This window comes from Tupaia chinensis, unplaced genomic scaffold, assembly GCF_000334495.1.
Source record: "Tupaia chinensis unplaced genomic scaffold, TupChi_1.0 Scaffold143836_2, whole genome shotgun sequence".
NCBI classification, from domain to species: Eukaryota; Metazoa; Chordata; class Mammalia; order Scandentia; family Tupaiidae; genus Tupaia; species Tupaia belangeri.
Window position 1 is genome coordinate 1,111,296 of NW_006203687.1, and position 22,957 is coordinate 1,134,252.

The 22,957-nt window shown below is 38.5% G+C and overlaps 1 protein-coding gene across 1 annotated transcript in view; it reads left to right on the top strand.

Annotated features, from left to right (window-relative positions):
* DNAH5 (dynein axonemal heavy chain 5) overlaps positions 1–22,957 on the top strand; it is a 306,494-nt gene that overhangs the window by 186,523 nt on the left and 97,014 nt on the right. Inside the window, exons 48-54 of the mRNA XM_027767025.1 lie at positions 1,383–1,559; positions 2,948–3,149; positions 4,769–4,911; positions 5,857–5,991; positions 14,147–14,269; positions 14,473–14,686; positions 16,428–16,651. Of these exons, the coding sequence (XP_027622826.1) occupies positions 1,383–1,559; positions 2,948–3,149; positions 4,769–4,911; positions 5,857–5,991; positions 14,147–14,269; positions 14,473–14,686; positions 16,428–16,651 (1,218 nt within the window). The remainder of the gene's footprint in view (positions 1–1,382; positions 1,560–2,947; positions 3,150–4,768; positions 4,912–5,856; positions 5,992–14,146; positions 14,270–14,472; positions 14,687–16,427; positions 16,652–22,957) is intronic.

The window sequence follows — 22,957 nt, forward strand, 5'->3', positions numbered from 1 at the left end:
CCCCCAGGGGGATAACCATGCTGCAATTCCTTCTCCTCTATTCTCCTCCTGGGATCTTGGACACACATGTACATGCACCCAATGTTAGTTTCAAGTCACCCTGCCCAGGACTTGAACTGCAGCTGGCCATGTGTTAGTCCAGTAACATAACTGCTATGCCATCTGCTAGCCCCCAATATATGAGCATTTTGAAGTAAGGCTTGGCACATCCTAATTGCAGTGTGATCACAAGAGAGTATTATCATTGTCCATAGTATACAACTTTTGTCCAAAGTGGTGCATTTGTCTATTCTGTTTCTAAAAAGAGAAATACTTGAGTCTTGGTGATTAATAAAAGATAAAGGTTTATTTAGCTGATAGTTTTGGAGGCCCAAGGTCAAGGGCTGTACCTATAAGGAACTTCATTGTAGAGTTAAGAACCTTACAGGGCATCACATGGTGAGACACAGCAAGACTGAGCAAGAGTTAGCAAGAGTTGCACATGCGTCCATGTCCATATCTTATGTATTTTTAATTTTTAATTTATTATTATCATAATCTTGTAAATATTACATCAAATCACATATATCTTTACAGTGTATTACATGGCTTTTTTCAGAAGGAATACCTTTCATATCTGTCAAGACAAAGACATTACTACTATCCACATCATTATCAAATAGCTTTTCATTATTTTTTTCCAGATTATTATTCTTATTATTTTTTCAAACATTCAATCACTATGTATCATTTTGCTTGTAAAAAGCATTTACCCAACATGAAATACTTCTCAGACCAATCCAATTGAGTATACTATACATGTTATCATCAACAGATAATAAATCACTTCTGTGTCCCCCTAATATCATGCTTCTCTATTTGTTCTCTTGCTATCCTTCTCTATACTTTTCCCTTCTCCTGCCTGGTTCGATACTGTCTTCTGCATCCCTAACTCTTTTCACTGCTTCTATGCCCTCCGATATTTTGATCTCTGCTACAAAGTGCGAATAGTCAGTATATATTAAGTGGATATATACAATATCTTTCCTATCCTGGCTTGCTTCACTCAGCAATAGATCCTCCATATCTGACTTTCTATTGAATGCCAAGATCTTGTTTTTTGCTTTTTTTTTGGCTGAGAAGTGTTCCATAGAGCATATATACCACACTTTTTCAATCCATTCACCTGTTTGTGTCCATGTCTTATAAACCCAGTGGTATCCATTCATGGGGCCCCACCTTCAAGCACAGTAATTGGATAGCCCCCCCCATCTCAATGCCATTACAATGGCTCTCCAGATTTCTCTACCTGAAATTTTGGGGGACACATTCAAACCATTGTGAAATGACTCCTTCTGGTGTGATAATAAGTATAGTTATTGAACTATTTTGTGAACTAACAGGGTTTTCTTAAGAAACGATCACCTCAAGAAGCTGAAGTTCTTCGCCAGCTCTACACCCAGTCTTTCCCAGACCTGTTCCGCTTCAGTGTTCAGAATTTAGAATACAAGATGGAGGTGCTCGAGGCCTTTGTCATCACGCAAAGCATAAACATGCTTCAAGGCCTGATCCCTCCCAAGGTAAGTCGTTCTACTTTGTCTCTTGTTAATTGAGTTATATATTCTGCAGAGGCTGCACTATTTGAAATCAGATCTGCTTAGAGCTGTGGGGGAGGGAGAATGTTTCAAACATGGACCTCACAATTTTTTTTTTCTCCCTACCTTGTTTTTTTTCTCAAGGCAAGTCATGAATTTGGAATTTCATTGCTAGTAAATAAAATCATCCAGTAATTATACTTGCTTGCTTGCTTCCTGTAATTGTTTAATTGCCAAGGAGTATGTGGACTCAACAGAGAGAGAGAGAGAGAGAAAAAGAGAGAGACAGAAAAAGAGAGAGGCAGAGAGAGAAAGAGAAAGATGGAGAAAGTACCCACTATGTGGGGTATGGTCCCAAAGCCATCCCTTTTCTTCCATTTCTCCACACTGTGGGAATTTGGAGCATGAAAGGACTGCATTTCAAGTTGCAAGACTGGGATCTGAACCACTGTCAGCCATGTGGAGTCCAGTCCCTTTAACCATTAGGCTGTGGGAAACTCCCTAATTAATTAATTTTAATTCATTAAATTTGCTATAAGGCACATGTACTCACTCACTGGGGTGGGGTGGGGGAGAAAGCCAGCCAGGTCTGTCTGTCACCCCTTCCCCGGTTGTTGGCCATGCTGCAATCCCTTCACTTCCATTCTCCTCTTGTCGGCCATGCTGCAATCTCTTCACTTCCATTCTCCTCTTGTTGGCCATGCTGCAATCCCTTCACTTCCATTCTCCTCTTGTCGGCCATGCTGCAATCCCTTTATGTGCACTCACACCCATGCACACCCATGCTGCTGCAATCCCTCCCTGGGGATGCTCCGCTTGTCGGCCATGCTGCAATCCCTTCACTTCCATTCTCCTCTTGTCGGCCATGCTGCAATCCCTTCACTTCCATTCTCCTCTTGTCGGCCATGCTGCAATCCCTTCACTTCCATTCTCCTCTTGGGATTTTTGGGCACCCATGCGTATGTGCACTCACACCCATGCACACCCATGCACATGTGCACCCACATATACACTGTCCTGGAGTGTTTTTCAAGCCACGAGTTCAGGACTAGAACCACAGTAGGCTACGTGTCATCCAGCCACTCTAACCACCAGCCCTCCAGCTGCTCCCTGCTCCCCATTTATTTTTTACGTCTGGCTCTATATTTTTGTAAGTCCAGCTTTTGTTCCTCAGTTCAATTCAGCCTTTCTTTTGTTCTCAAGAAAAAACTACTGTCTCTTTTTCTATGTTGACTCTTCATTGAAACACTCTTGTTCTCAAGGAAAAACACTGTCCCTTTTTCTATGTTGACTCTTCATTGAAACACTCAAAGTGAAGTTTGGGGTTGGAAATGAAGCAACGTGAAAAGCCAACCGTCTTCTTTGGTCCTTAGGAGCAAGGCGTGGAGCCTGGGCCGGAGCACTTGGGGAGGCTGTACGTCTTCGCCCTCATGTGGAGCATCGGGGCGGCGCTGGAGCTGGATGGCAGGCAGCGGCTGGAACACTGGCTGCGCTCCCGGCCCGCGGGCATGCTGGACCTGCCAACCACAGCTGGCTCCCAGGACTCTGCCTTCGACTACTACGTGGGCCCCGATGGTAAGGACGCTCTGTCCCAGTCAGGTGCAGCAGATGGGGGAACGTTTCCAAAAGGCTCATGTTTACATTAACCTTTTTTTCTCAGTGGTAATTAAAACTCTTGGCTGTAAAACCGAAATGGAAATTAAAAAAAAAATAGAAAAAAAGCTAGTAATTGTTTCTTTTTAAAAAATTTACTGGGTGTTCCAAATGCACATTTTCCCCTTTCAAAATGTGACTGACATTTTAGTGAATTTAGAAAAATTTAAACTCTTCCTAAATCAAATTGATTTTAGCTATTCATGGAATAGAATCAGCCATTTATATAAAAATATAGTTTGAAGTATATTTTTATGAAATATACATGATCCATATCTATATTTCTCTTTTTAATAAGGTTACATATGCAAACATATATACGATATCCTAGGATCTTTTCCTTAATGCAAACTTTTGAGATTAGACATTTACAATCGATTGGTTATTTTAAGGGTGTGCTACTCTCACTCCATTCTGTATTTGCTTTTCCTTTTTCTTCCTATTTACCAGAAGGCATGTGAGTTTGCTGTAGACAGACAGACAGAGAGGGAGAGAGAAACGGAGAGAAATCCTTCATGGGGAGAGGACACACTGCAATCCTTTCACCTTCTCCCTCCTTCACGTGTTCCTGTCGTATGTCTCAAGCTGCCAGGTCTGGGATTTGAACTGCAAGGCTGTCCATCTGGGATCTAGCCACCTTAACCACCATGATACAGGCTGGCCCCTTTTCTATATATTTTTTTCTTATTTCTCCTTTTTTTTTTTTTTGAGAGGTCTTTGCTCTACGGCGCGTGCGCTCGCCAGACAGACGGAGAGAGACAGAGAGACAGAAAGCAAGAAATCACCCCCCAGGGGGGATGATCACGCTGCAATCCCTTCTCCATTCTCCTCTCGGGATCTTGGACACTCAAGCACACGCTCCCGGTGTGAGTTCTAAGCCACCGGGTCCGGGATGCGAACCGTGGTCGACTATGTGGGAATTCAGCGACATAGCCATTACGCTAACTGCTGGTTCCCCCTTTTCTGTATTTTTACATACACTTTACATTATTGAAAACCTATATATTTAAAAAGCAACCACAAAACACTTTCTTTTTATTATCATACATTCAATCGCTATACATTTTCTAATATTTTGTAATATTACCTCTTTGGAACAGTTTCTTGGGAAATTTTGAGTCAGCTAACATATACTTGTATACTTAGATTGCTATTTTTTTTTTTTTTGAGAGTTTTTTGCTACAGGGTGCGTGCGTTCGCCAGAAAGAGAGAGACAGAGAGACAGAAAGCAAAAAACCATCCCCCAGGGTTATTGGCCATGCCACAATCCCTTCTCCTCCATTCTCCTCTTGAGATCTTGGGCACACATGCCTAGCATGAGTTTAAGCCACTGGGTCTGGGACTCAAACCGAGGTCGACTGCATGAGAGTCCAGCAACATAGCCATTATACCAACTGCTGGTCCCAAGATCGCTAATTTTAATGATCTTTGTTTAACAGGGCGTATTTGTAAAGTACTTTATAAGAGTTAAAGGATGTCTGCTTATTACAGTCAGGAGTTAATTGTTAATACAAAGATGCGTGTGCTCTCTGCTCACTCAGGTAATTGGATGCACTGGAACACCTGTACCCAGGAATATGTGTATCCAGCTACTACCATCCCAGACTATGGCTCTATCCTGGTGCCGAATGTGGACAATGTGAGGACTGACTTTCTGATTAGAACCATCGCTAAGCAGGGCAAGGTACAGCTTTTCAACTTTTATTTTTAAAATCTACGTGTCAGTCTGTGTATATTCAACTCTGATTCTCTGATTGTATCCAAATTTCCTCTTTTTTTTTTTTTTTTTAAATTTGATAGAGGGCACGTGTGCTCACCATAGAGAATGTGAGAGAAAGAGAGGGGGAAGTGAGAACCCACCCTCTGGGGGGAACTCCATTCTCCTCACAGGATTTTGGGTGCATACATGCATGTCTGATGTATTTTTTTGGGGGGAGGGATGGAGAGGTTTTTGCTATAGGGCCCTCACCAGACAGACAGAGACAGAAAGTGAGAAATCACCCCCCAGGGGGGATGGCCACGCCGCAATCCCTTCTCCTCCATTCTCCTCTTGAGATCTTGGGCTTGCACACACACGTGCCTGGTGTGAGTTTAAGCCACCGGGTCCAGGACTCGAAGTGCGGTCGACTACATGGGAGTCCAGCAACATAGCCCTTACGCTAACTGCTGGCTGCCATGTCTGATGTATTTTTCAAACCATCAGGTCCAGGACTCACATTGCTCAGTTGGCCATGTGGGATCCAGTTGCCCTAACCATCAGGTCACTGACTGGTCTTAACTTTCCTCTTCTAACAAGGACACCAGCTGGATTGGGTTAGGGCCCACTCTAATGCCTTGTTTCACCATAGTCACCTCCTTATAGACCCTATCTCCAAATATAATTATGTTCTGTTCTGAGGTACTGCGGCGGTTAAGGCTTCAAATTTTTCAATTTGGGGGGGGGGGGGGGGGTTTCACCATAGTCACCTCCTTATAGACCCTATCTCCAAACATAATTATGTTCTGAGGTACTGCGGCGGTTAAGGCTTCAATTTGTACATTGTGGGGTGGGGGTGGGGTGCACAGTTCAACCCACTAGCAATCATTTTATTTCATTTATTGTATTTCTTTCCCAACTCCTCTGTTTTAGGCTGTTCTGTTAATTGGTGAACAAGGAACAGCCAAGACGGTTATAATCAAAGGATTTATGTCAAAATACGACCCTGAAAGTCACGTAATCAAGAGTATGAACTTTTCTTCTGCAACCACCCCACTGATGTTTCAGGTACCGACTCTGGTTTTACTTGTTAAGCCTAAGTTTGTGACAAACCTTGGAGACTCAGACGTTTTCACTGCTCTGCCTGTGCTCCCTAATTCACCTGAGCCTTCATAGCTCTAGTAGGTCCCCTACATGCTCATCTCTCATCCTGACTAACTATTATTCAACTATGATAGAATCTTTCTAGGTTATAATGTGTGATCTTAAACTATGGAGTAATAAAAAGCTTATTTAGGCTGCTATAGGCCCCAGAATTGTCTAAAATGATATAGAAAAGCCTGTAAATGCACAAAATCCAAAATGGCAAGAAATATAATTTACTCCCCCACTTAAACCTACTTCCTCTCCCTAGTGTTTTCATTCGTGTGTGTGCTACCATTATCGTAGCTTTCAGGCTAGAAACTTTAGAGTCAACTTGATGGCTTTCTCTTGAATCAGAGCCTGTTAATGTATGTAAAAAAAATACTTTTCACATCTCTTCCTTTTTCTTTGTGGTCCCTGTCCACCTTTGTGTGATCTACTTCTTCATGATTCTACACCAGGAATATTAGCATCAAAGAATCCCTAGCTTGTCTTGGCCCCAGTTTGATTCTCTTCCGGTTTAGCTTTTACACCTCTTCCAATCTGTTTCCTAAATTACACCTTTATCTTGCTGTTCCCTGACTTAACATTCTCCCATGGCTTCTGTGATCTATTTCAACAGGGTGTAAAATAGTAGATGTCAACCTTTGAAATATTTTACCTTGCCTTGTCATAGAAGAGTGAAGGGAAAGATTCTCAATTTTGCATTGCCTTTGTCAGTGAGACAGCCAGTAATGACTGGGTTTGCCATGGCTGATTGGCTCATTTTCTCTTGGTTCTAAGTTGTATGAGACCCTATTGAAGCTGAGAAGGAAACCCTAGAGAGGGTCCTAGCCCATGCTTCTATTATTTGTGAATCATCTCTTGTATCTTTTTTTATTTTTATTTTTTGGAGAGATTTTTGCTATAGGGCATGTGCGCTCGCCAGACAGACAGAGAGAGACAGAGAGACAGAAAGTGAGAAATCACTCCCCAGGGGGATGGTCATGCCGCAATCTCCTCTTCTCCACTCTCCTCTTGGGATCTTGGGCACGCGCACACACACGCGCCTGACGTGAGTTTTAAGCCACTGGGTCTGGGACGCGAACTGCGGTCGACCATGTGGGAGTCCAGCGACATAGCCATTATGCTAACTGCTGGTTCCCATCTCTTTTATCTTTATTAGAACATTAATACATTACCAAAAGGATACATCTCATAAATTGTAAATGGGAAATTTTGGAGGGAATCCAATTCCAAAGAACTTTGTTTTTTATGAACTTGTTCTTTAGCTATTGGAATGGAAATATCAAAGCAATGAAAATTGTTGAGGCCATGGCTAAATCAAGACTTTTTATCACTTAATTTAATTGGTGACAGCAGAGTGCCAATACACTAAGACCACTGATTAAATTTCTAATAAGACTGTCAACTTCATTATAGTCCTCTGTTGGAGATGGAATTTTCAATATAGATTGGCCTTCTAAAATGAATACCATTTATACAGCATCCTGGTGGGAAGGTCTGGATGGAAGGTTAACCCCTAGCTGTAGTGACGCAGTAGTAGCATTTTTGTGTTTGGGGAACAGCACACTAAATTATCCTAAGCTGATAAGAACCCTAACTTTATACATATTCCATTAATACTGCTTAACATTTAAAGAGCTTTTGTTCATTTTACCTTAGGAGAATATCCACTTTTAAAGGTGTAATTATTACCTTATATGAGCATAAAGATTTTTCAAAAATCAGGTCAAAGCGATTTTCCTCCCATGTAAGGTAGTTATCTAGCTATTCACACTTCTTGAGACAGTACTAAGTTGTCATGCCTGCAATATAAGTCTAACAGTAACTGCCCAGAGCTGGTGCAGACTTTATAGTTAAGGGCAAAGTCCCCCACAAGACTGCCCTGACTTCAGATACCAGTCACAAACTCAGGGGTTTGTAGGTCACCTGTCCCTCTGATCAATTGGCTACAAATACAGGAACTCCCCATGACTCTCTCATTTTAAAAAAATCACTAGAAGGTTTTGTAGAACTTAGAAAATACTATGTTAACTAATAATTTTCTTGTAAAAGATGCAAATCAGAATCAGCCAAAACAAAAAACCACAAAACAAAACAAAACAATGACAATGCATAGAACAACCTTTGGGAGGGTCCCCAGTGTGAACCTTCCTCGTCCTCAGGATGTGTTTCCCTGGTCATTAAGTGTATCACCAACCAGGAAGCTCACCCAGACTTCAGTGTCCTGAATTTTTATTTTATTTTTATAACATAAGCATGCTTGATTAAATTATCGACCATGTGATTGAATTCAATTTCCAAGCACCTTCCCCTTCCAGAAAATCAGCTGTTATCAGTGACTTAAAACCCTTACTCTCCTATCACATGGTTGGTCTTTCTGGCTTGAGTAGTCTGAGAGAGCATATAAATAACAACCACATTGCTATTCCTTGGGAAATCCCAAGGGTTTAAAGCCTCCCTCCCAGGAATAAGACAAAGGCCAGTCAAATTCCTTATTTATTTACTTTTTTTTTTTTAAATTTTAAAGAATTATTTTAACTGCATTTGTTATTATCATTAAAATTTTTTTTTGCCAGAGAAATACAGAAAGAGAGAGCGAGAGAGGGAAAATGGGAAAACAGTCTGCCAGAGAGGCAGAGAAATGTGGGGGGGATAAGAAAGAATGGAACCTGAATCATGGTCGACCATGTGGGAGTCCAGCACCTTTAACAACCAAAGCCCACACCACCTGCTGGCCCCCAAATTCCTTATTTTAAGATAAGATATTTTTAAATTTTTATTTTTTAGCTTTGTTCCATAAGGCATGTGCTCACAGGAGAGAGAAAAAGAGAAACAGCAGGAGGCAAAGTGAGAAATCACACCCTAGGAGGGCCAGCCCCACCTCAATCCCTTCTTCTCTATTCTTCTCCTGAGATTTTGAGCATGCACACAAATGCATCTGGTGTGATTTTTCAAGCTGCCCAGTCTGGTACTCAAAACATGGTCAGCCATATGGAAGTCCAGTGCCTTAACCAGCATGCTTCTTGCTAGCCCCTGAGACAAGGCTTTGTCACTGTTTATTTATTTATTTAGTTTTAGAGGTTTGTGCTATAGAGCACGTGCGCTTGGCAGAAAGACGGAAAGAAAGAGAGACAGAAAGCGAGAATGGCCACACTGCAATCCCTTCTCCTCCATTCTCCTTTTGGAATCTTGGGGACGCATGCATGCATATGCGACTCTCATGAATTTAAGCCACTGGGTCTGGAACTCGAACTGTGATCGACTACATGGGAGTCCAATGACATAACCATTACACCAACTGCTGGTCCCTGTCACTGTATTAAACTGTGGCTTTTATCCCTTTGGGTAGTAAAGATTTTGGTCTATATCTCTTTAACATGAGATATTTATTAATTTCTTGGAAAAAGGCCATAAATTATCTAAAAAAACCTTTTTATTGTTTCATATATAAATTCATAAGCCATATAACTTCTAGAAATGGTACCATATTAAAGTATGATAATCAGATGAGTAATAAAGCAGACTTTGAAAACATATAACTCAAATTCTACAGGGTCTCGTCTGGGACTATGTTAGCCCCATTTCTTTCCAACCTTCAGTGTTGAGGGGGAATTGATGCATTGCAATTTCTTTTTCTGTCCCGAAGCATCATAGGACTCTCTGTTCTTAGTGCCCGGGCCTGTTTTGACTGCAGAGCACCAAGGCTTTCTATTGACCAGGACTCATTAGTTTTAGAAAGCTTTTAATTAGCTGAACTACTATAATTAACTTTCTCCCTATAATTTTCATCATTCATGCTAAATTGGGCTGATGGAGCAGCCTACGTATTTGATACCCCACCAAACTGAAACTGTAGTTGAGAAATTGGATGCTGTCCTTCTCTGTCTGTTACCACAATGGCACATTGTTCCATCGGTGACCGGACAGGTTGTCACCCTCAGGGTTTCCCTAATTTTCACCTTGATGTCACTTTCATGCCTTTTACCAACTGGAGTCCCCTCTGCCAGGGGTAGTCCAGCTATGACTCCTTCCAATGACTTTTCTTATTCAGATGTCTGCTAGATCACTTACTGAACTTGTTTTTAGCTTCTAGTTATGCATTATTATATTTTCACGTTAGTTTTGATACCATTTTTTAATTTTTATGTGCTATCAAGCATGTTTTTCAGTTGCTAAAGGGCATGTGCTGTGCCCTTGCCAGAGAGAGACGGAGACTGAGTGAGACAGAGAAAGGGAGATAACATCCCCCAGTGGGGCGTGGTCATACTGCAATCCTTTCTCCTGCATTTCTCCATCCTGTAGGGATTTTGGATATGCGTGCACAGGGACCCAGGATGTTTTTTAGGCTCTGGGTCACAACTTGAACTGTGGTCAGCCATGTGAGATCTGGCTCCCTTGACCACTAGGCTACAGGGCAGGAGCCTACCATAAAGCATTTTAAGCATTCCTAAGTAAGACTACTTCCACTTTGATTTAGTGAATTACAGTAAAATGGGAAGACATTATTTAAGCTGTAGATTTCTAATAAAGACTCATCTCTTTATTTGTTATAGCTAATAGTACATATATGGAAACCTAAAATAAAGTATATTTTATATCTCAATTTAGCCATATATAATACATTTGATAAATGATTTAAATGCTAGTATAGAGAAATGCATAGAGACAAAATAAAATATCCTTAGAATGATAAATGATTTAGTGCTAGTATAGAGGAATGCATAGAGACAAAATAAAATATCCTTAGATTGGGTAGTTCATTAAACTTACCAAGTGCTTTCACATATAATAGAAAATGATAATGTATAGTACTCTGTATGTATACACACATATACTTCTGGTCTGTGATTTTAAAAAATATTAGTAACTTACATAAAATTAGAAAGCTAGTAAGTGTGAAAAGCTCTAGTCTATTTCTCTTTCTGACTTTAAAACCAGCCAGAGCTATTATAAAAGGCTATTGAGGTTATACAGATTTTGTGCTGTGTCTAATTTGTAGAGACGATTATGTGAATGGTCAAACCAAGAAGTAGGCAATGCACAGTCTCTTCAAATGCACATGACCTTGCCAATACTTGATGTGCACAATCAGATATAGCTAGAATAAGAAATTCTACTTAGGATGCAATCGAAGTACTGTGGACCCCAGAGGGGGAGAGGATTAGTTTCTTTAGGGGATTATAGATATCAATGTAATGAAAGGGTTGACCTTACTTGGGGGAGTTTAATATTTATTAAATTAATTTTTAAGAATTTTATAAGGCTGAAGATGTATTAAAAATTAATTCAGAAAATTGAATTGCCCCTAGATTTTGGGGCTCCTGGGTTAGAATGAAAAACCACAACTTTCTTCACCACCATTCCTAAGTCTACCTGGTTTTCTACACTTCCAGTTTTTATTCTTAAAATGCTTCTGTCCTAACTGGGCTTAATGTTGGTAACTGAGTGTGGATAGATGGACCGTGAGCAATGATGTATATGACTTATAAAGACCTTTCCAGGATTGACTGGAGGCAGGAAGGACAAAGAGAGTGTGACGCATTCATCTTTGTGAGAAAGACAAATAGCTGAGTGAAGGTACATCACTGTTTGGAGCGGAGTGGATGCTTCAAAAAGCGACATTGAAATTAGAATAGAAATAATTTAATAATGTAAGCACAATTGGATAGTTGGTGCCAGTCTCTGAGTTAGGGTGCTTATGTGGTGAGCATGAGAACTTTGTTTCAAAATGTTGATTTTGGGATGGTGCGGAGCAACCAAGTGGGGAAGTCGAGATGGAGATATCTCTCCAAGTGCCCAGTTTTTCAAAACATCCCCAGGTAGATAGATAGGTAATGGAGCAGAACATACCCTTACCATGTTTCAGGCCTAGTGGAAGTCTCACCAAGAACCAAAATTCACTAGGGAACTGGAACACGGGCTGCAACCCTGAGAACAAAAAGAAGTCTCATCCTCCAGGCTCACATGCGATTTAATTTTCCTCTTTTGTTTCTCTTTTTGATGACTTAGCTCTTTCCTGACACATATGTTTTACTAGTAATTTCCTGTCATTTCATAAAAAATTAGGATCATCATAAAGGGGAGAAGTGCACCTATGTAGGAATCAGCCTGCATTTGTCTGACTGTGCCACCATGGCTTTTTAGCCCTTAGACGTTCCCCCAAGACATAAAATGCTACTGTGCTAGAGGGTTCTCATTAATAGACACAGGGATGTCTGCCTAGTCTGCCTTAGGGAGGTGTCAGGGGGTTATTAATTGGCCTATGCGCTTAACTTCATGGAAAAGCAGAGCTAAATTTAGCCTACTTCATTACTTTGAGCAGTTTACTTTTATGTCAGGGGAATACAAAATTCTTTTTGTCATTGGACTAGTTTATGGGAGATTTATTTTGTGATTGAAAAGTTGTAGTGTGTGTGTATACATATTTTTATTTAAATATGGTGAACATTTTCAGATCTTGTATTTACTTAAAACAAGGAAAACTTACAATTTGCAATTATTGTAAACTTTCTCCAGGACAGATGTATAGATTTTTGCTTATATCTCAATCTCATTTTATGGTTATAAAAGTCATTATTTTCCCTTTTTTTTTTTTTGGGGAGTTTTTTTTTAAAAAAAATTTTTTTTGCTATAGGGCGTGTGTGCTTGCCAGAAAGACAGAGAGAGACAGAGACAGAAAGCGAGAAATCACCCCCCATGCCACAATCCCTTCACTTCCATTCTTCTCTTGGGATCTTGAGCACACATGCACACACGCACGGTGTGAGTATAAAAGTCATTTTTAACTACTTTACTCTTCATTGTAAGAAAACATCTTCTTTTTTTGGGGGGGAGGGGATTCATTTTAACTTAGCATACCTGCACTTTCTTCTGTTACTTAATATGCAGGTTCTTACCATGTTACTTAACATGTAGGTTCCTGCAGTGCTAGGAATAAGATGAGATCTTTAAGATTTTGAGCTTATTGGGTTTGAGAACTTTGTAGCCCTGTTTTCTTTTCAGTGCTAGATTCTGCATACAGAGTACATGACCACAGGTATGAGAATATCACAGACAACAGCCCATGGTTCTTCCCTCATGTGCCCCTGCCACTACTTTTTTTTTTTTTCCTTGGGAGAAGTTTTTCGCTATAGGGAGCGTGCGCTCGCCAGACAGACAGAGAGAGACACAGAGACAGAAAGTGAGAAATCACCCCCCGGGGGGATGGTCACGCCGCAATCCCTTCTCCTCCATTCTCCTCTTGGGATTCTGGGCACGCACGCACACACGCCCGGCGTGAGTTTTAAGCCACCGGGTCTGGGACGCGAACCACGGTCAACTACGTGGGAGTCCAGGGACATAGCCATTACGCTAACTGCTGGTTCCCTGCCCCTGCCATTTCTAATGCCCCTTCCATCAGCTTTAATTTTTTTTATATTGCAAAGGTTTTTATAGAGCACAGTGTGGTCTCCTCCTCTGCCACCTACTCTCAGAATGCAGAAATGAGTGAGGAGGTACAGGTGGGCTTTGTTCTCCATTTTGTGCTGGGAAATAAGAAGTGAGTCAGCGCTAGTTCAGTGACCCTCAACAAAGCATGCCTGACTTACGTCAGGCTTGGGAGCCAGATAGCAGCCTGCTCAATGAAGGGCAGCTTTAGGACCATGGCAGGCTGTGTAGCTCAGAGCATAGACCAAAGGAGCCGTGTGGACAGTAGCCCAGTTTGGTTTTATCTCTGATTATAGGAAAACTTTCAGCAGGGCTGGGGCCTTTGAATAAGGGGTTGTAGTGTTATCAGCATAGGCACAATAAGACAAAAATAAATTTTTAGAAACGGACAGAGGAGTTTCATCCTTTCAAAATTTATGTTGCTCAGAATTTCACTTACTCCTAAATTAACCAAATTTTCAAAGGTTATGAAAGTATGTGGGTAATTCAGGTTCTTTAGGACTTGTTAGCCTGAATTAAGGAGGAAATTTTGACTTTTTAAAAGTATTTCTTGTCAGTTCAAAGGTTCTTAGTTAAAAACATTTAAAACATTCTTCATGTCTTAGGGGATATTTTTACAGACATTTCTGTTGGCTTTCTTGTTTAACAGAGGACTATAGAGAGCTATGTGGATAAACGCATGGGCACAACATATGGCCCTCCTGCAGGAAAGAAGATGACCATTTTTATTGATGATGTGAACATGCCAATAATCAATGAATGGGGAGATCAGGTACATTGATCCTATAGCACATTTCATTTCTTCAATTCAGCATCGATTTATTCTTTGTTAAGTAAATGTTTTCTACTTTCTCGAGAATTCAGTACCTCAATTTCAATAGAGTTCATTGTTTGGAAACAGTGCAAGAGTCAGGATCCAGAGGTGCAAGGGGACAGAAAGAAATTGTATATTAATCTGAGAGTGCTCTTTCTTAGGTTACTAATGAGATAGTACGGCAGCTGATGGAGCACAGTGGATTCTATAACCTAGAGAAGCCTGGAGAATTTTCCAGCATTGTGGATGTCCAGTTTTTGGCAGCCATGATTCACCCTGGGGGTGGACGCAATGACATCCCCCAAAGACTCAAGAGGCAGTTTTCCATATTCAACTGCACGTTGCCCTCTGACGCTTCCATGGACAAGATCTTTGGTAAAATAATTGTCAATAGGGGTTGGGGAGGGAAGAACCTCCTGCTTGTGTTCCTGTGAGAAGATATCCACCCAGATGTCAACAAAGAAAGAACATTGGGTGGCTCCCTAGCCTACAGCCTTCATCACTCTCAAGTTGTATTTTGTTTAATATAGGGATTTATTTTAGATGTGTACTGAATAGGATACTTGGGTGCTAGATAGATTTCCTCTCCCTTCCCTTCCCTTCCCTTCCCTTCCCTTTCCTTTCCTTTCCTTTCCTTTCCCTTTTCCTTTCCCTTTCTTCTTTTTTTTTTTTTTTTTTTTTTAAGGTTTTGCCATAGGGTGTGTGCACTTGCCAGAGAGAGACAGAGAAAGACAGTGAGATGGAAAGTGAGAAATCACCCTCCTGGGGAGGGGAGGGGTGGCCACACCACAATCCCTTTCCTTCCATTCTACTCTGAGGATTTTGAGCACAAATGCACATGGACCTGGTGTGAGTTTCAAGCTGCCAGGTCTGGGACTCGAACCACAGTTGGCCGTGTCGAAGTCCAGTGACTTAACCACTGCACTATCTACTGACCCCAGGTAGATCTTTTCTATCTATATATATTTTTAAAACTTAACAATTTACTAAACAAGGAGATTACACATAAAATGGACATGGATATGAACTGGTTCCTTGTAGATGAGCTGGGTATATAAATTGAGATGTGGGCATATAAATGGGGTCTGGGCATGTAAATTGAGGTCTGTATAGAATATATATGGGCATATAAATTGAGATCTGGATTGCTATATTCCATGTCGAAAATTTATGTAGCTGATACTTAAACCAATTCATGTAATGATTTTGGCCAAGGAAATAATGGTGCATAGAACAGAGATTAGCTACAGTCTGATCTTCAGAGTAATGTATAGATGTAATATTAAGCTATTGATTGATTAAGTATGTAGTATTTTAGAGATAATGTAACTGAAGAACCACTAGCCCATATATAACCATGTGTATTTAACTGAGTAATGTAAGTGTATTTATGAATGATTTTGGAATCACTCCTTGCAGAAGACAGTACAATTATGAACCCATTAGTGTTAGATATGGATTTATGATTTCTGAATCTTCTACTGAAAACACTCATAGGAATTACCCTAATTGATTTCTGGCAGACTGAAATACCATTTGAGTGCCCCAGGCTAGGGTAGTATGGCAGTAAACTGCCTTCAGTCACAGCAATGGGCAAGGTTTGGAAACCAGTTGACATTTGAATGATCTAAACATGGGAAAAGGAAAATGGACCAGAAAGAATGACAGTTAATCACTTTTAATTATTGTTTATTGCATGGAAAAGTTTACATAAATAAATTAAAATATCTTGTAATATATAGAAAGGCAGAAACAGAAAAGAGAAATTTTAGTGAACTTATAAAATCTTTTTTCTTTTTGTTTTTAATAAGGCAACCTTATATATTTATCATTGTTCCCCATTTAATGATATCAAATTAGTGCAGCCAGGCTTTTGCACAGTATTTTTAAAAATCAAAATCTTTTCAGTATTTTGAATGCTGATTTACTTGAACCCATATTTATTTTTGAGCATATTTGAAAAAACAAGAGAACGTTGATGAATATAATTTTTTAAATATGTACTATCTATTAAAATGTGTAATTGCATTTGTGCAAACTCTACATGATAGTGGTTTTGCTCTTAATTTAGTTTATCTGAATTACTACATAAAAATGTCATTTCTTCTCTTTCTAGGTGTGATTGGGGTAGGCTACTACTGCATCCAGAGAGGTTTCTCAGAGGAAGTGAGAGATTCAGTGAGAAAATTGGTGCCCCTGACACGTCGCCTATGGCAGATGACCAAGATTAAAATGCTCCCTACCCCTGCAAAATTCCATTATGTGTTTAACCTTCGAGATATTTCTAGGATCTGGCAGGGCATGCTAAACACTACATCAGAGGTCATCAAGGAGCCAGATGTAAGTGATAACTAAGAGAGGAAAACAAAACATTGCTATTAATTATACATCCTAAATATTTTAATTTTTACTTCAATTATGAAACTATTTTGGAAAGTTTCAACATGAATATTCTTTACTTTGTGGCTTTTCAACTAAAATAAATAAGGAAAAAAATAAGTCAGAACATTTAAATTAAATTAGGTTTATGTTTAAGAAAATAGTATATGTAATTATTTTCTAATGACTAAAGTAAAAGAAATAATTGATTTTATTTTCCCATCACAACTTTATACTAAATAATGGAGACAATTTGGAGATTCTTCAAAAAAGTACAAATAGAACTACCATATGATCTAGCAATCCCACTCCTTGATGTCTACCCAAAGGACAGGAGAATACTTAATTGGAAAAGTGCTTCCACATTGATGTTTATTGTGGCACTATTCACAATTGCTAAGTCATGGAAACAACCCAAATGCCCACAAACAGATGAATGGATAGAAAAAATGTGGCACATAAACTCAATGGAATACTATTCAGCCATAAAAAAAAACAACAAAATCCTGGCTTTTGACAGGAAGTGGATGAATATGGAAGATTTACTGCTGAGTGAAGCAAGCCAGGCTATGAAGGAGAGACATTGTATATCCTCACTTAATATATACCGAGTGTCAGCACTCTGTGACTGAAACCAGTTGACTAAAGGGTACAGAAACACAGTATATAGATGTAAATACCAGAAATAGTGTGTGTGAAAGAGGAGGGTATGAGGAAGGACATTTAGAAGAAAAATAGGGAGACAAAGCATTAATGGCACAAAGGAATGTGGTATTATCTGTTGAAGATATTTTGTAGTTTTATCAACTGTACTAGGGAGCAATGTTCACCTGTTGAAATATCCATTTTGTAAGTCGAATAATAATGTGATTGAATGTATAAAAGAAAATGAAATGAAAAAATAAATTAAAAAAAAATCCTCAACTTTTAGTTACAACAAAGATCTTTAGGTATGAAAAGCAGCTCCATGAGTGGAGTCTTTCTGCCAAAGATCTTTCTGATATTCTGTGCACAAGTTCAGATTTACACTGGAAAACGACATGCTTATCTCAGAAAATGAGCTTCATTTTACAACGTCTGTACAATAACACTGTAAAACTGCTTACAAAACCAAACTTTGATGTAGAGCAACACTGTACTTCACAATTTATTCAACTTCTAAAGTAAATAGTACAAAAAAATTTGTAAAGAAGTATATCTTTTATGTTTTTTCTTTTTAAAATATTTAAAAAATTATGATTCCTGGTTTATGAAAAAATCATTGACAAGACATGCCAAGAACTTTGTCATATGCTTTTTAGTCATTTATTTGTCTTCCTTTTAAAGTGGTCTGCTCATGTCAGTTGCCTATTTTAAAACATTATTTTTATTAGGTTGTTATTTTATTTAATTAACTTTTGTGGGTGAACTGTTTGAGTTCTTTGTATATTCTGGTTGTCAATTCCTTATCTGAAGAATAGTTTACAAATACTTTTTCCTATTCTCTATGTTGTTCTTTTACTTTTTTATTGTTTCCTTTGCTGTGCAGAAGCTTTTTAGTCTAATGTAATCTCATTTCTCTATTTTGGATATTGCTGCCTGTGTTTTAGAGGTCTTATTTAAGAAATCTTTACCTACTTTGAGATATTGAGGTGTTTCGTCCTCATTTTCCTCTTTTAATTTTATAGTTTTTGCCTTAACATTCAAGTATTCAATCCATTTTGAGTTACTTTTTGTAAATGATGAGAAGTGGGGGTCTAGTTTATTTTTCTCAGGTGTTTTTCTAGTTTACCTAGCACCATTTATTGAAAAGGCTGCCTTTTCTCCGCTGTATTGTCTTGTGACTTTTATGGAAAATCAGTTGCTGAATTTATTTCTCTGTTCTGTTCTATTGGTCTATGTGTCTGTTTTTTGGGTCAGTATCATGCTGTTTTGATTATTATGGCTTTACAACATATTGTTAAGCCAGGTAGTGAGATGCCCCTGACTTAATTCTTTTTGCATAGTGTTATTTGGTGATATGGAGTCTTTAGTGGTTCCAGACACCTTTTGTAATTTCTTTTTTCAGTTTCTCTTAAGAAATAGAAATATCACTGGCACTTTGATAGGCATTTTATTGAATTTAAGAATCATTAGGGCAATATTGACATTTTAATCAAGTAGATTCTTTAGTTCATGAAAGAGGATGGCTTTTGGTTTTAAAATCCTTTTCCATTTTTCTGTTCAGTTTAAAAAAATAATTTTCCTCATAGAAATCTCTCACTTTCTTTGTTAGATTTATTATGAAGCATTCAATTATTTTTTTTTGTGGCTATCGAAAATATGATTCTTTTCTGTCCTAGGCTGTTCACTGTTAGTGTACAAACACATAACAGATTTTTGTATGTTGATTTTGTATCCTGTGACTTTACTAAATTTACCACCTCTAAGAGGTGGTTCTTTTTTTTTTGATTCTTCAGAATTTTCTATGTACATAGTCATGTCATCTGAAAACAGGGATAATTTAACTTCTGTCCATTTCAATGTGGATACTTCTATTTCATTTTCTTCTCTAATTGCATTTGCTAGGACTTAAAGTACTATGTTGTATATGAGAAGAGAAAGTGGTCATTCCGTCTTGTTCTAGTTCTAAGTGGAAAGTATTAACATTTTTCCCATTCAGTATTATGTTAGCTTACCATAGTTATGTTATTTTTTACTTATTTTTGAGAGTTTTTTACTATAGGGTGCGTGCACTTGCCAGAAAGACAGAGATAGAAAGCAAGAAATCACTCCCCAGGAGGGATGGCCACGCTGCAATCCATTCTCCTCCCTTCTCCTCTTGGGATCTTTTCCACTTACTAGAGAGAGACAGAACAAAAGGGAAAGTGAGAAATCATCCTCCAGAGAGGATGGTCACCTACTATTCCTTTTCCTCCATTCTCCTCAGGATTTTTGGCATACATGCACACTCTCCCAGCATAAATTTCAAGCTGCCAGATCACCCTGGGACGTGTGGGAGTCTAGTGACATACCCACTATGCTACCTGCCTGCTGGCCCTGGCAGTGTTATATTTTTTTCTTATCAGTAGTTTTAAGAATTTTAAAAAAATTTCTGTTGACATCTTTAGTAGTTTTGAAATTGTTCAGGGGCATGTTATTGAGTTTTCACATATTTGTGTTTACAAATATTCTTTTTTTTTGGTTTATTTTAAGTTTAATTCCATTGTGAACAGAAACTATTCTTGGTGTAACTTCTATTCATTTTAATCTGTACAGGCTTGTTTTGTACCATACAGTGTCATCAGTTTTAGAGAATAATCCATGAACAGCTGAGAAAAATGTATATTCTGTATGTATTTGGTGAAATGCTATATATGATCTGTCCCCTTTGGTTTATGATATTTAACTCCAGTGTCTCTGTAATTTCTGTCAAGATGACCTAGCCAGTGATGAAAGTGTGGTATTGAAATCCCCAGCAATTAACGTATTATACTCTAACCTTCCTTTCCATTCTAGCAGTCTTTAAATATTTGGATGCTCTGAGGTTGAGTGTATAAATATTTATAATTGTTAAATCTCAGTGGTGAGGCAATTACTTTAATACTGCGCAATGGCTTTCTTTCCCTCTATTTGCAGATTTTAGCTTGAGGTCTATTTTCTCTGATATTAGGATTGCTAACTTCTTTTTCTTTTCCTTTTTTTGGTTTCTATTTGCATGGAATGACTTTTCCAACCTTTTACTCTGAATCTGTGTATGTACTTTTTTTTTTTTTGAGAGTTTTTTTTGCTATAGGATGCCTGTGCTCTCCAGAAAGACAGAGACAGAGAGACAGAAAGCAAGAAATCACCCCCTGGGGAGATGGTCACCCTGCAATCCATTCTCCTCTTGGGATCTTGGGCACGCACGCACATGTGCCTGGCGTGAGTTTTGAGCCACTGGGTCCAGGACTTGAACTGCGGTCGACTACATGGGAGTCCAGTGACATAGCCATTATGCCAACTGCAGTCCCCACTCTGTGTAGTATTTACCAGTGATGCCTATTTCTTGTAAGCAGCATATAGAGGCCTCCTGTTTTATTATTCATTCATTCTATATCTTTTGAGTGAGGAATTTAATTTATTATCCTATTTAATAATATTATTGATATATATAGATTTATACTTGCCTATTTTTTTTTTTTTTTGGTCAGCTCCTGGTTGTTTTGTGTTTTTATTTTTTCTTTCCTTTTTTTCCTTCAGTTATTGTATATCTTTGCTATTTAGATGACTTTCATAGTGGTAGTAATTAAATAATTTCTGTTTCTTCTTTGTGTAGTTCATCTACTGGTGGGTTTTATACTGTCATGTAATTTCTTGGTGAAATTTATCTTTATTTCATCACCAAATATAGTACTTCCTTAAGTATTTCTTGAAACATCAGTGTAGCATTCTTGATGTCTTTCTGCTTTTATTCATCTAAGAATGACTTTATTTCTCTCTCCAATTTGAAGGGTATTTTTGCTAGGTGTAATATTCTTGGCTGAAAAAATTTTTAAATTTTTTTAGAGGTTTTTGCTATAGGGCGCGTGTGCTTGCCAGAAAAACAGAGAGAGATGGAGAGACAGAAAGCAAGAATCACCCCCCAGGGGGAATGGCCACACTGCAATCCCTTCTCCTCTATTCTCCTCTCAGAATCTTGGGCACGCACACACACACATGTGCCCGGTGTGAGTTTAAGCCACCAGGTCTGGGACTTGAGCCACAGTTTACTGCATGGGAGTCCAGCAACAGCCATTACAACAACTGCTGGTCCATTGGCTGAAATTTTTTATTTCAGAATTTTGAATATATCATTCCCTATTTCCTTCTGGCCTTTAAGATTTCTGTTGAAAGATCTGAAGTAAGTCTGATGGGATATTTTTAAATAGATTCTTGGCACTTTTATGTAGTCATTTTTAGGATTTTTCCTTTAACTTTTGACATTTTGACATAATATGCCTTGGAGTGGATCTTCTGTTGAATATTTAGTGTCCTCTGAATTTCCTGGATCTGGATGTCTGTATTGTTCATAAGATTTAGAAGGTTTTATACTACTATTTCATGAGATATTAATTTTCTAATATAATAATTTCTAGTAAGACTTAGTTTTCTAATTTGTAAAATATAGATTTTTCTTTGTCATTTTCTATCTTTGTGTTCTGAGATACTTTTTATGTGAATATTCAGTCATTACATGGCATCCCAAATTTCCTGTGTATTTTTCATTTTTTGTTGTCATTTTTTCTTTCTTTTGGATATTTTGGGTGGTCGAAACTCTGTGCCTTCAAGTTTTGGGAGTCTTTGTTTTACATGATCTTGATGCTTTCCATAGAATTTTAATTTCCTGTATTGTATTCTTTATCTCTTGGATTTCTGTTTAATTGTTTTTAAAATACCTCTCTCTCTACTAAACTCCTTAGACATATCATGGAATGCTTATCTCATCTCCTGGAAATGTTTGTGTATATTCTCTTGCATCTCACTGAGATTTTTTATGATCAATATTCTAAAATCTTTTTCATCACTTCTGTGCTTTCCTGCACTTTGTCCATCATTGGTGGGGTTAATGTCCTGGAGGCCGACCCAGAGCGCCCACAGCCTTCTGTGTCTTTCTCTTTCTCTCTAGTGAGTGTGTACTCCCTCTGGAAAATTAAAAACAAACAAACAAACAAAAAAACCTTTGGTCAAAATATGTCTGAGTAATTATTATTATATACCTTGTTTGGCTAGGAGATTGGTGTTAGATGCTTCCTGATAGCTATCTTGGGCCCATTCCTGTTGATTTATTTTATATAATAATCTTCATATTTTGTGCCTGACATTTTAGCTTAAAAAATCTTTATAGGTAAACATTCAAAATTAAAAGAAAGTATTTTGGGAGCCAATAGGTGGTGTTGTGGTTAAGGCACTGGACTCTCATATGGCTGACCAAATTTCAAATCCCAGACCTTATGGGTACATGTGTGTTCAAAATCCCAAGAGAAAAATGGATCAGAAGGGATTACAGTGTGGCCATCTTGCTTGAGGGGTGATTTCTCACTTTCCCTCTGTCTCTCTCTGTCTCTTCTTGGTGAGTTCAAATGTCTTATGGCAAAAACCTAAAAAAAAAAAAAAAAAAATAAAGGGGTATTTTGTTGTTAATCACCCATGCTTTTTCCTTTCCAGGTAATGATGTACTAAAAGAGTTCTGTGTGTTGGTAAAATTGGAGACAGCAAAGCAAAACGTTCATTTAATATAAAAAAAATGAGCATTTGGACATACATTTGAATAGGACAGTTCCCAGTGTT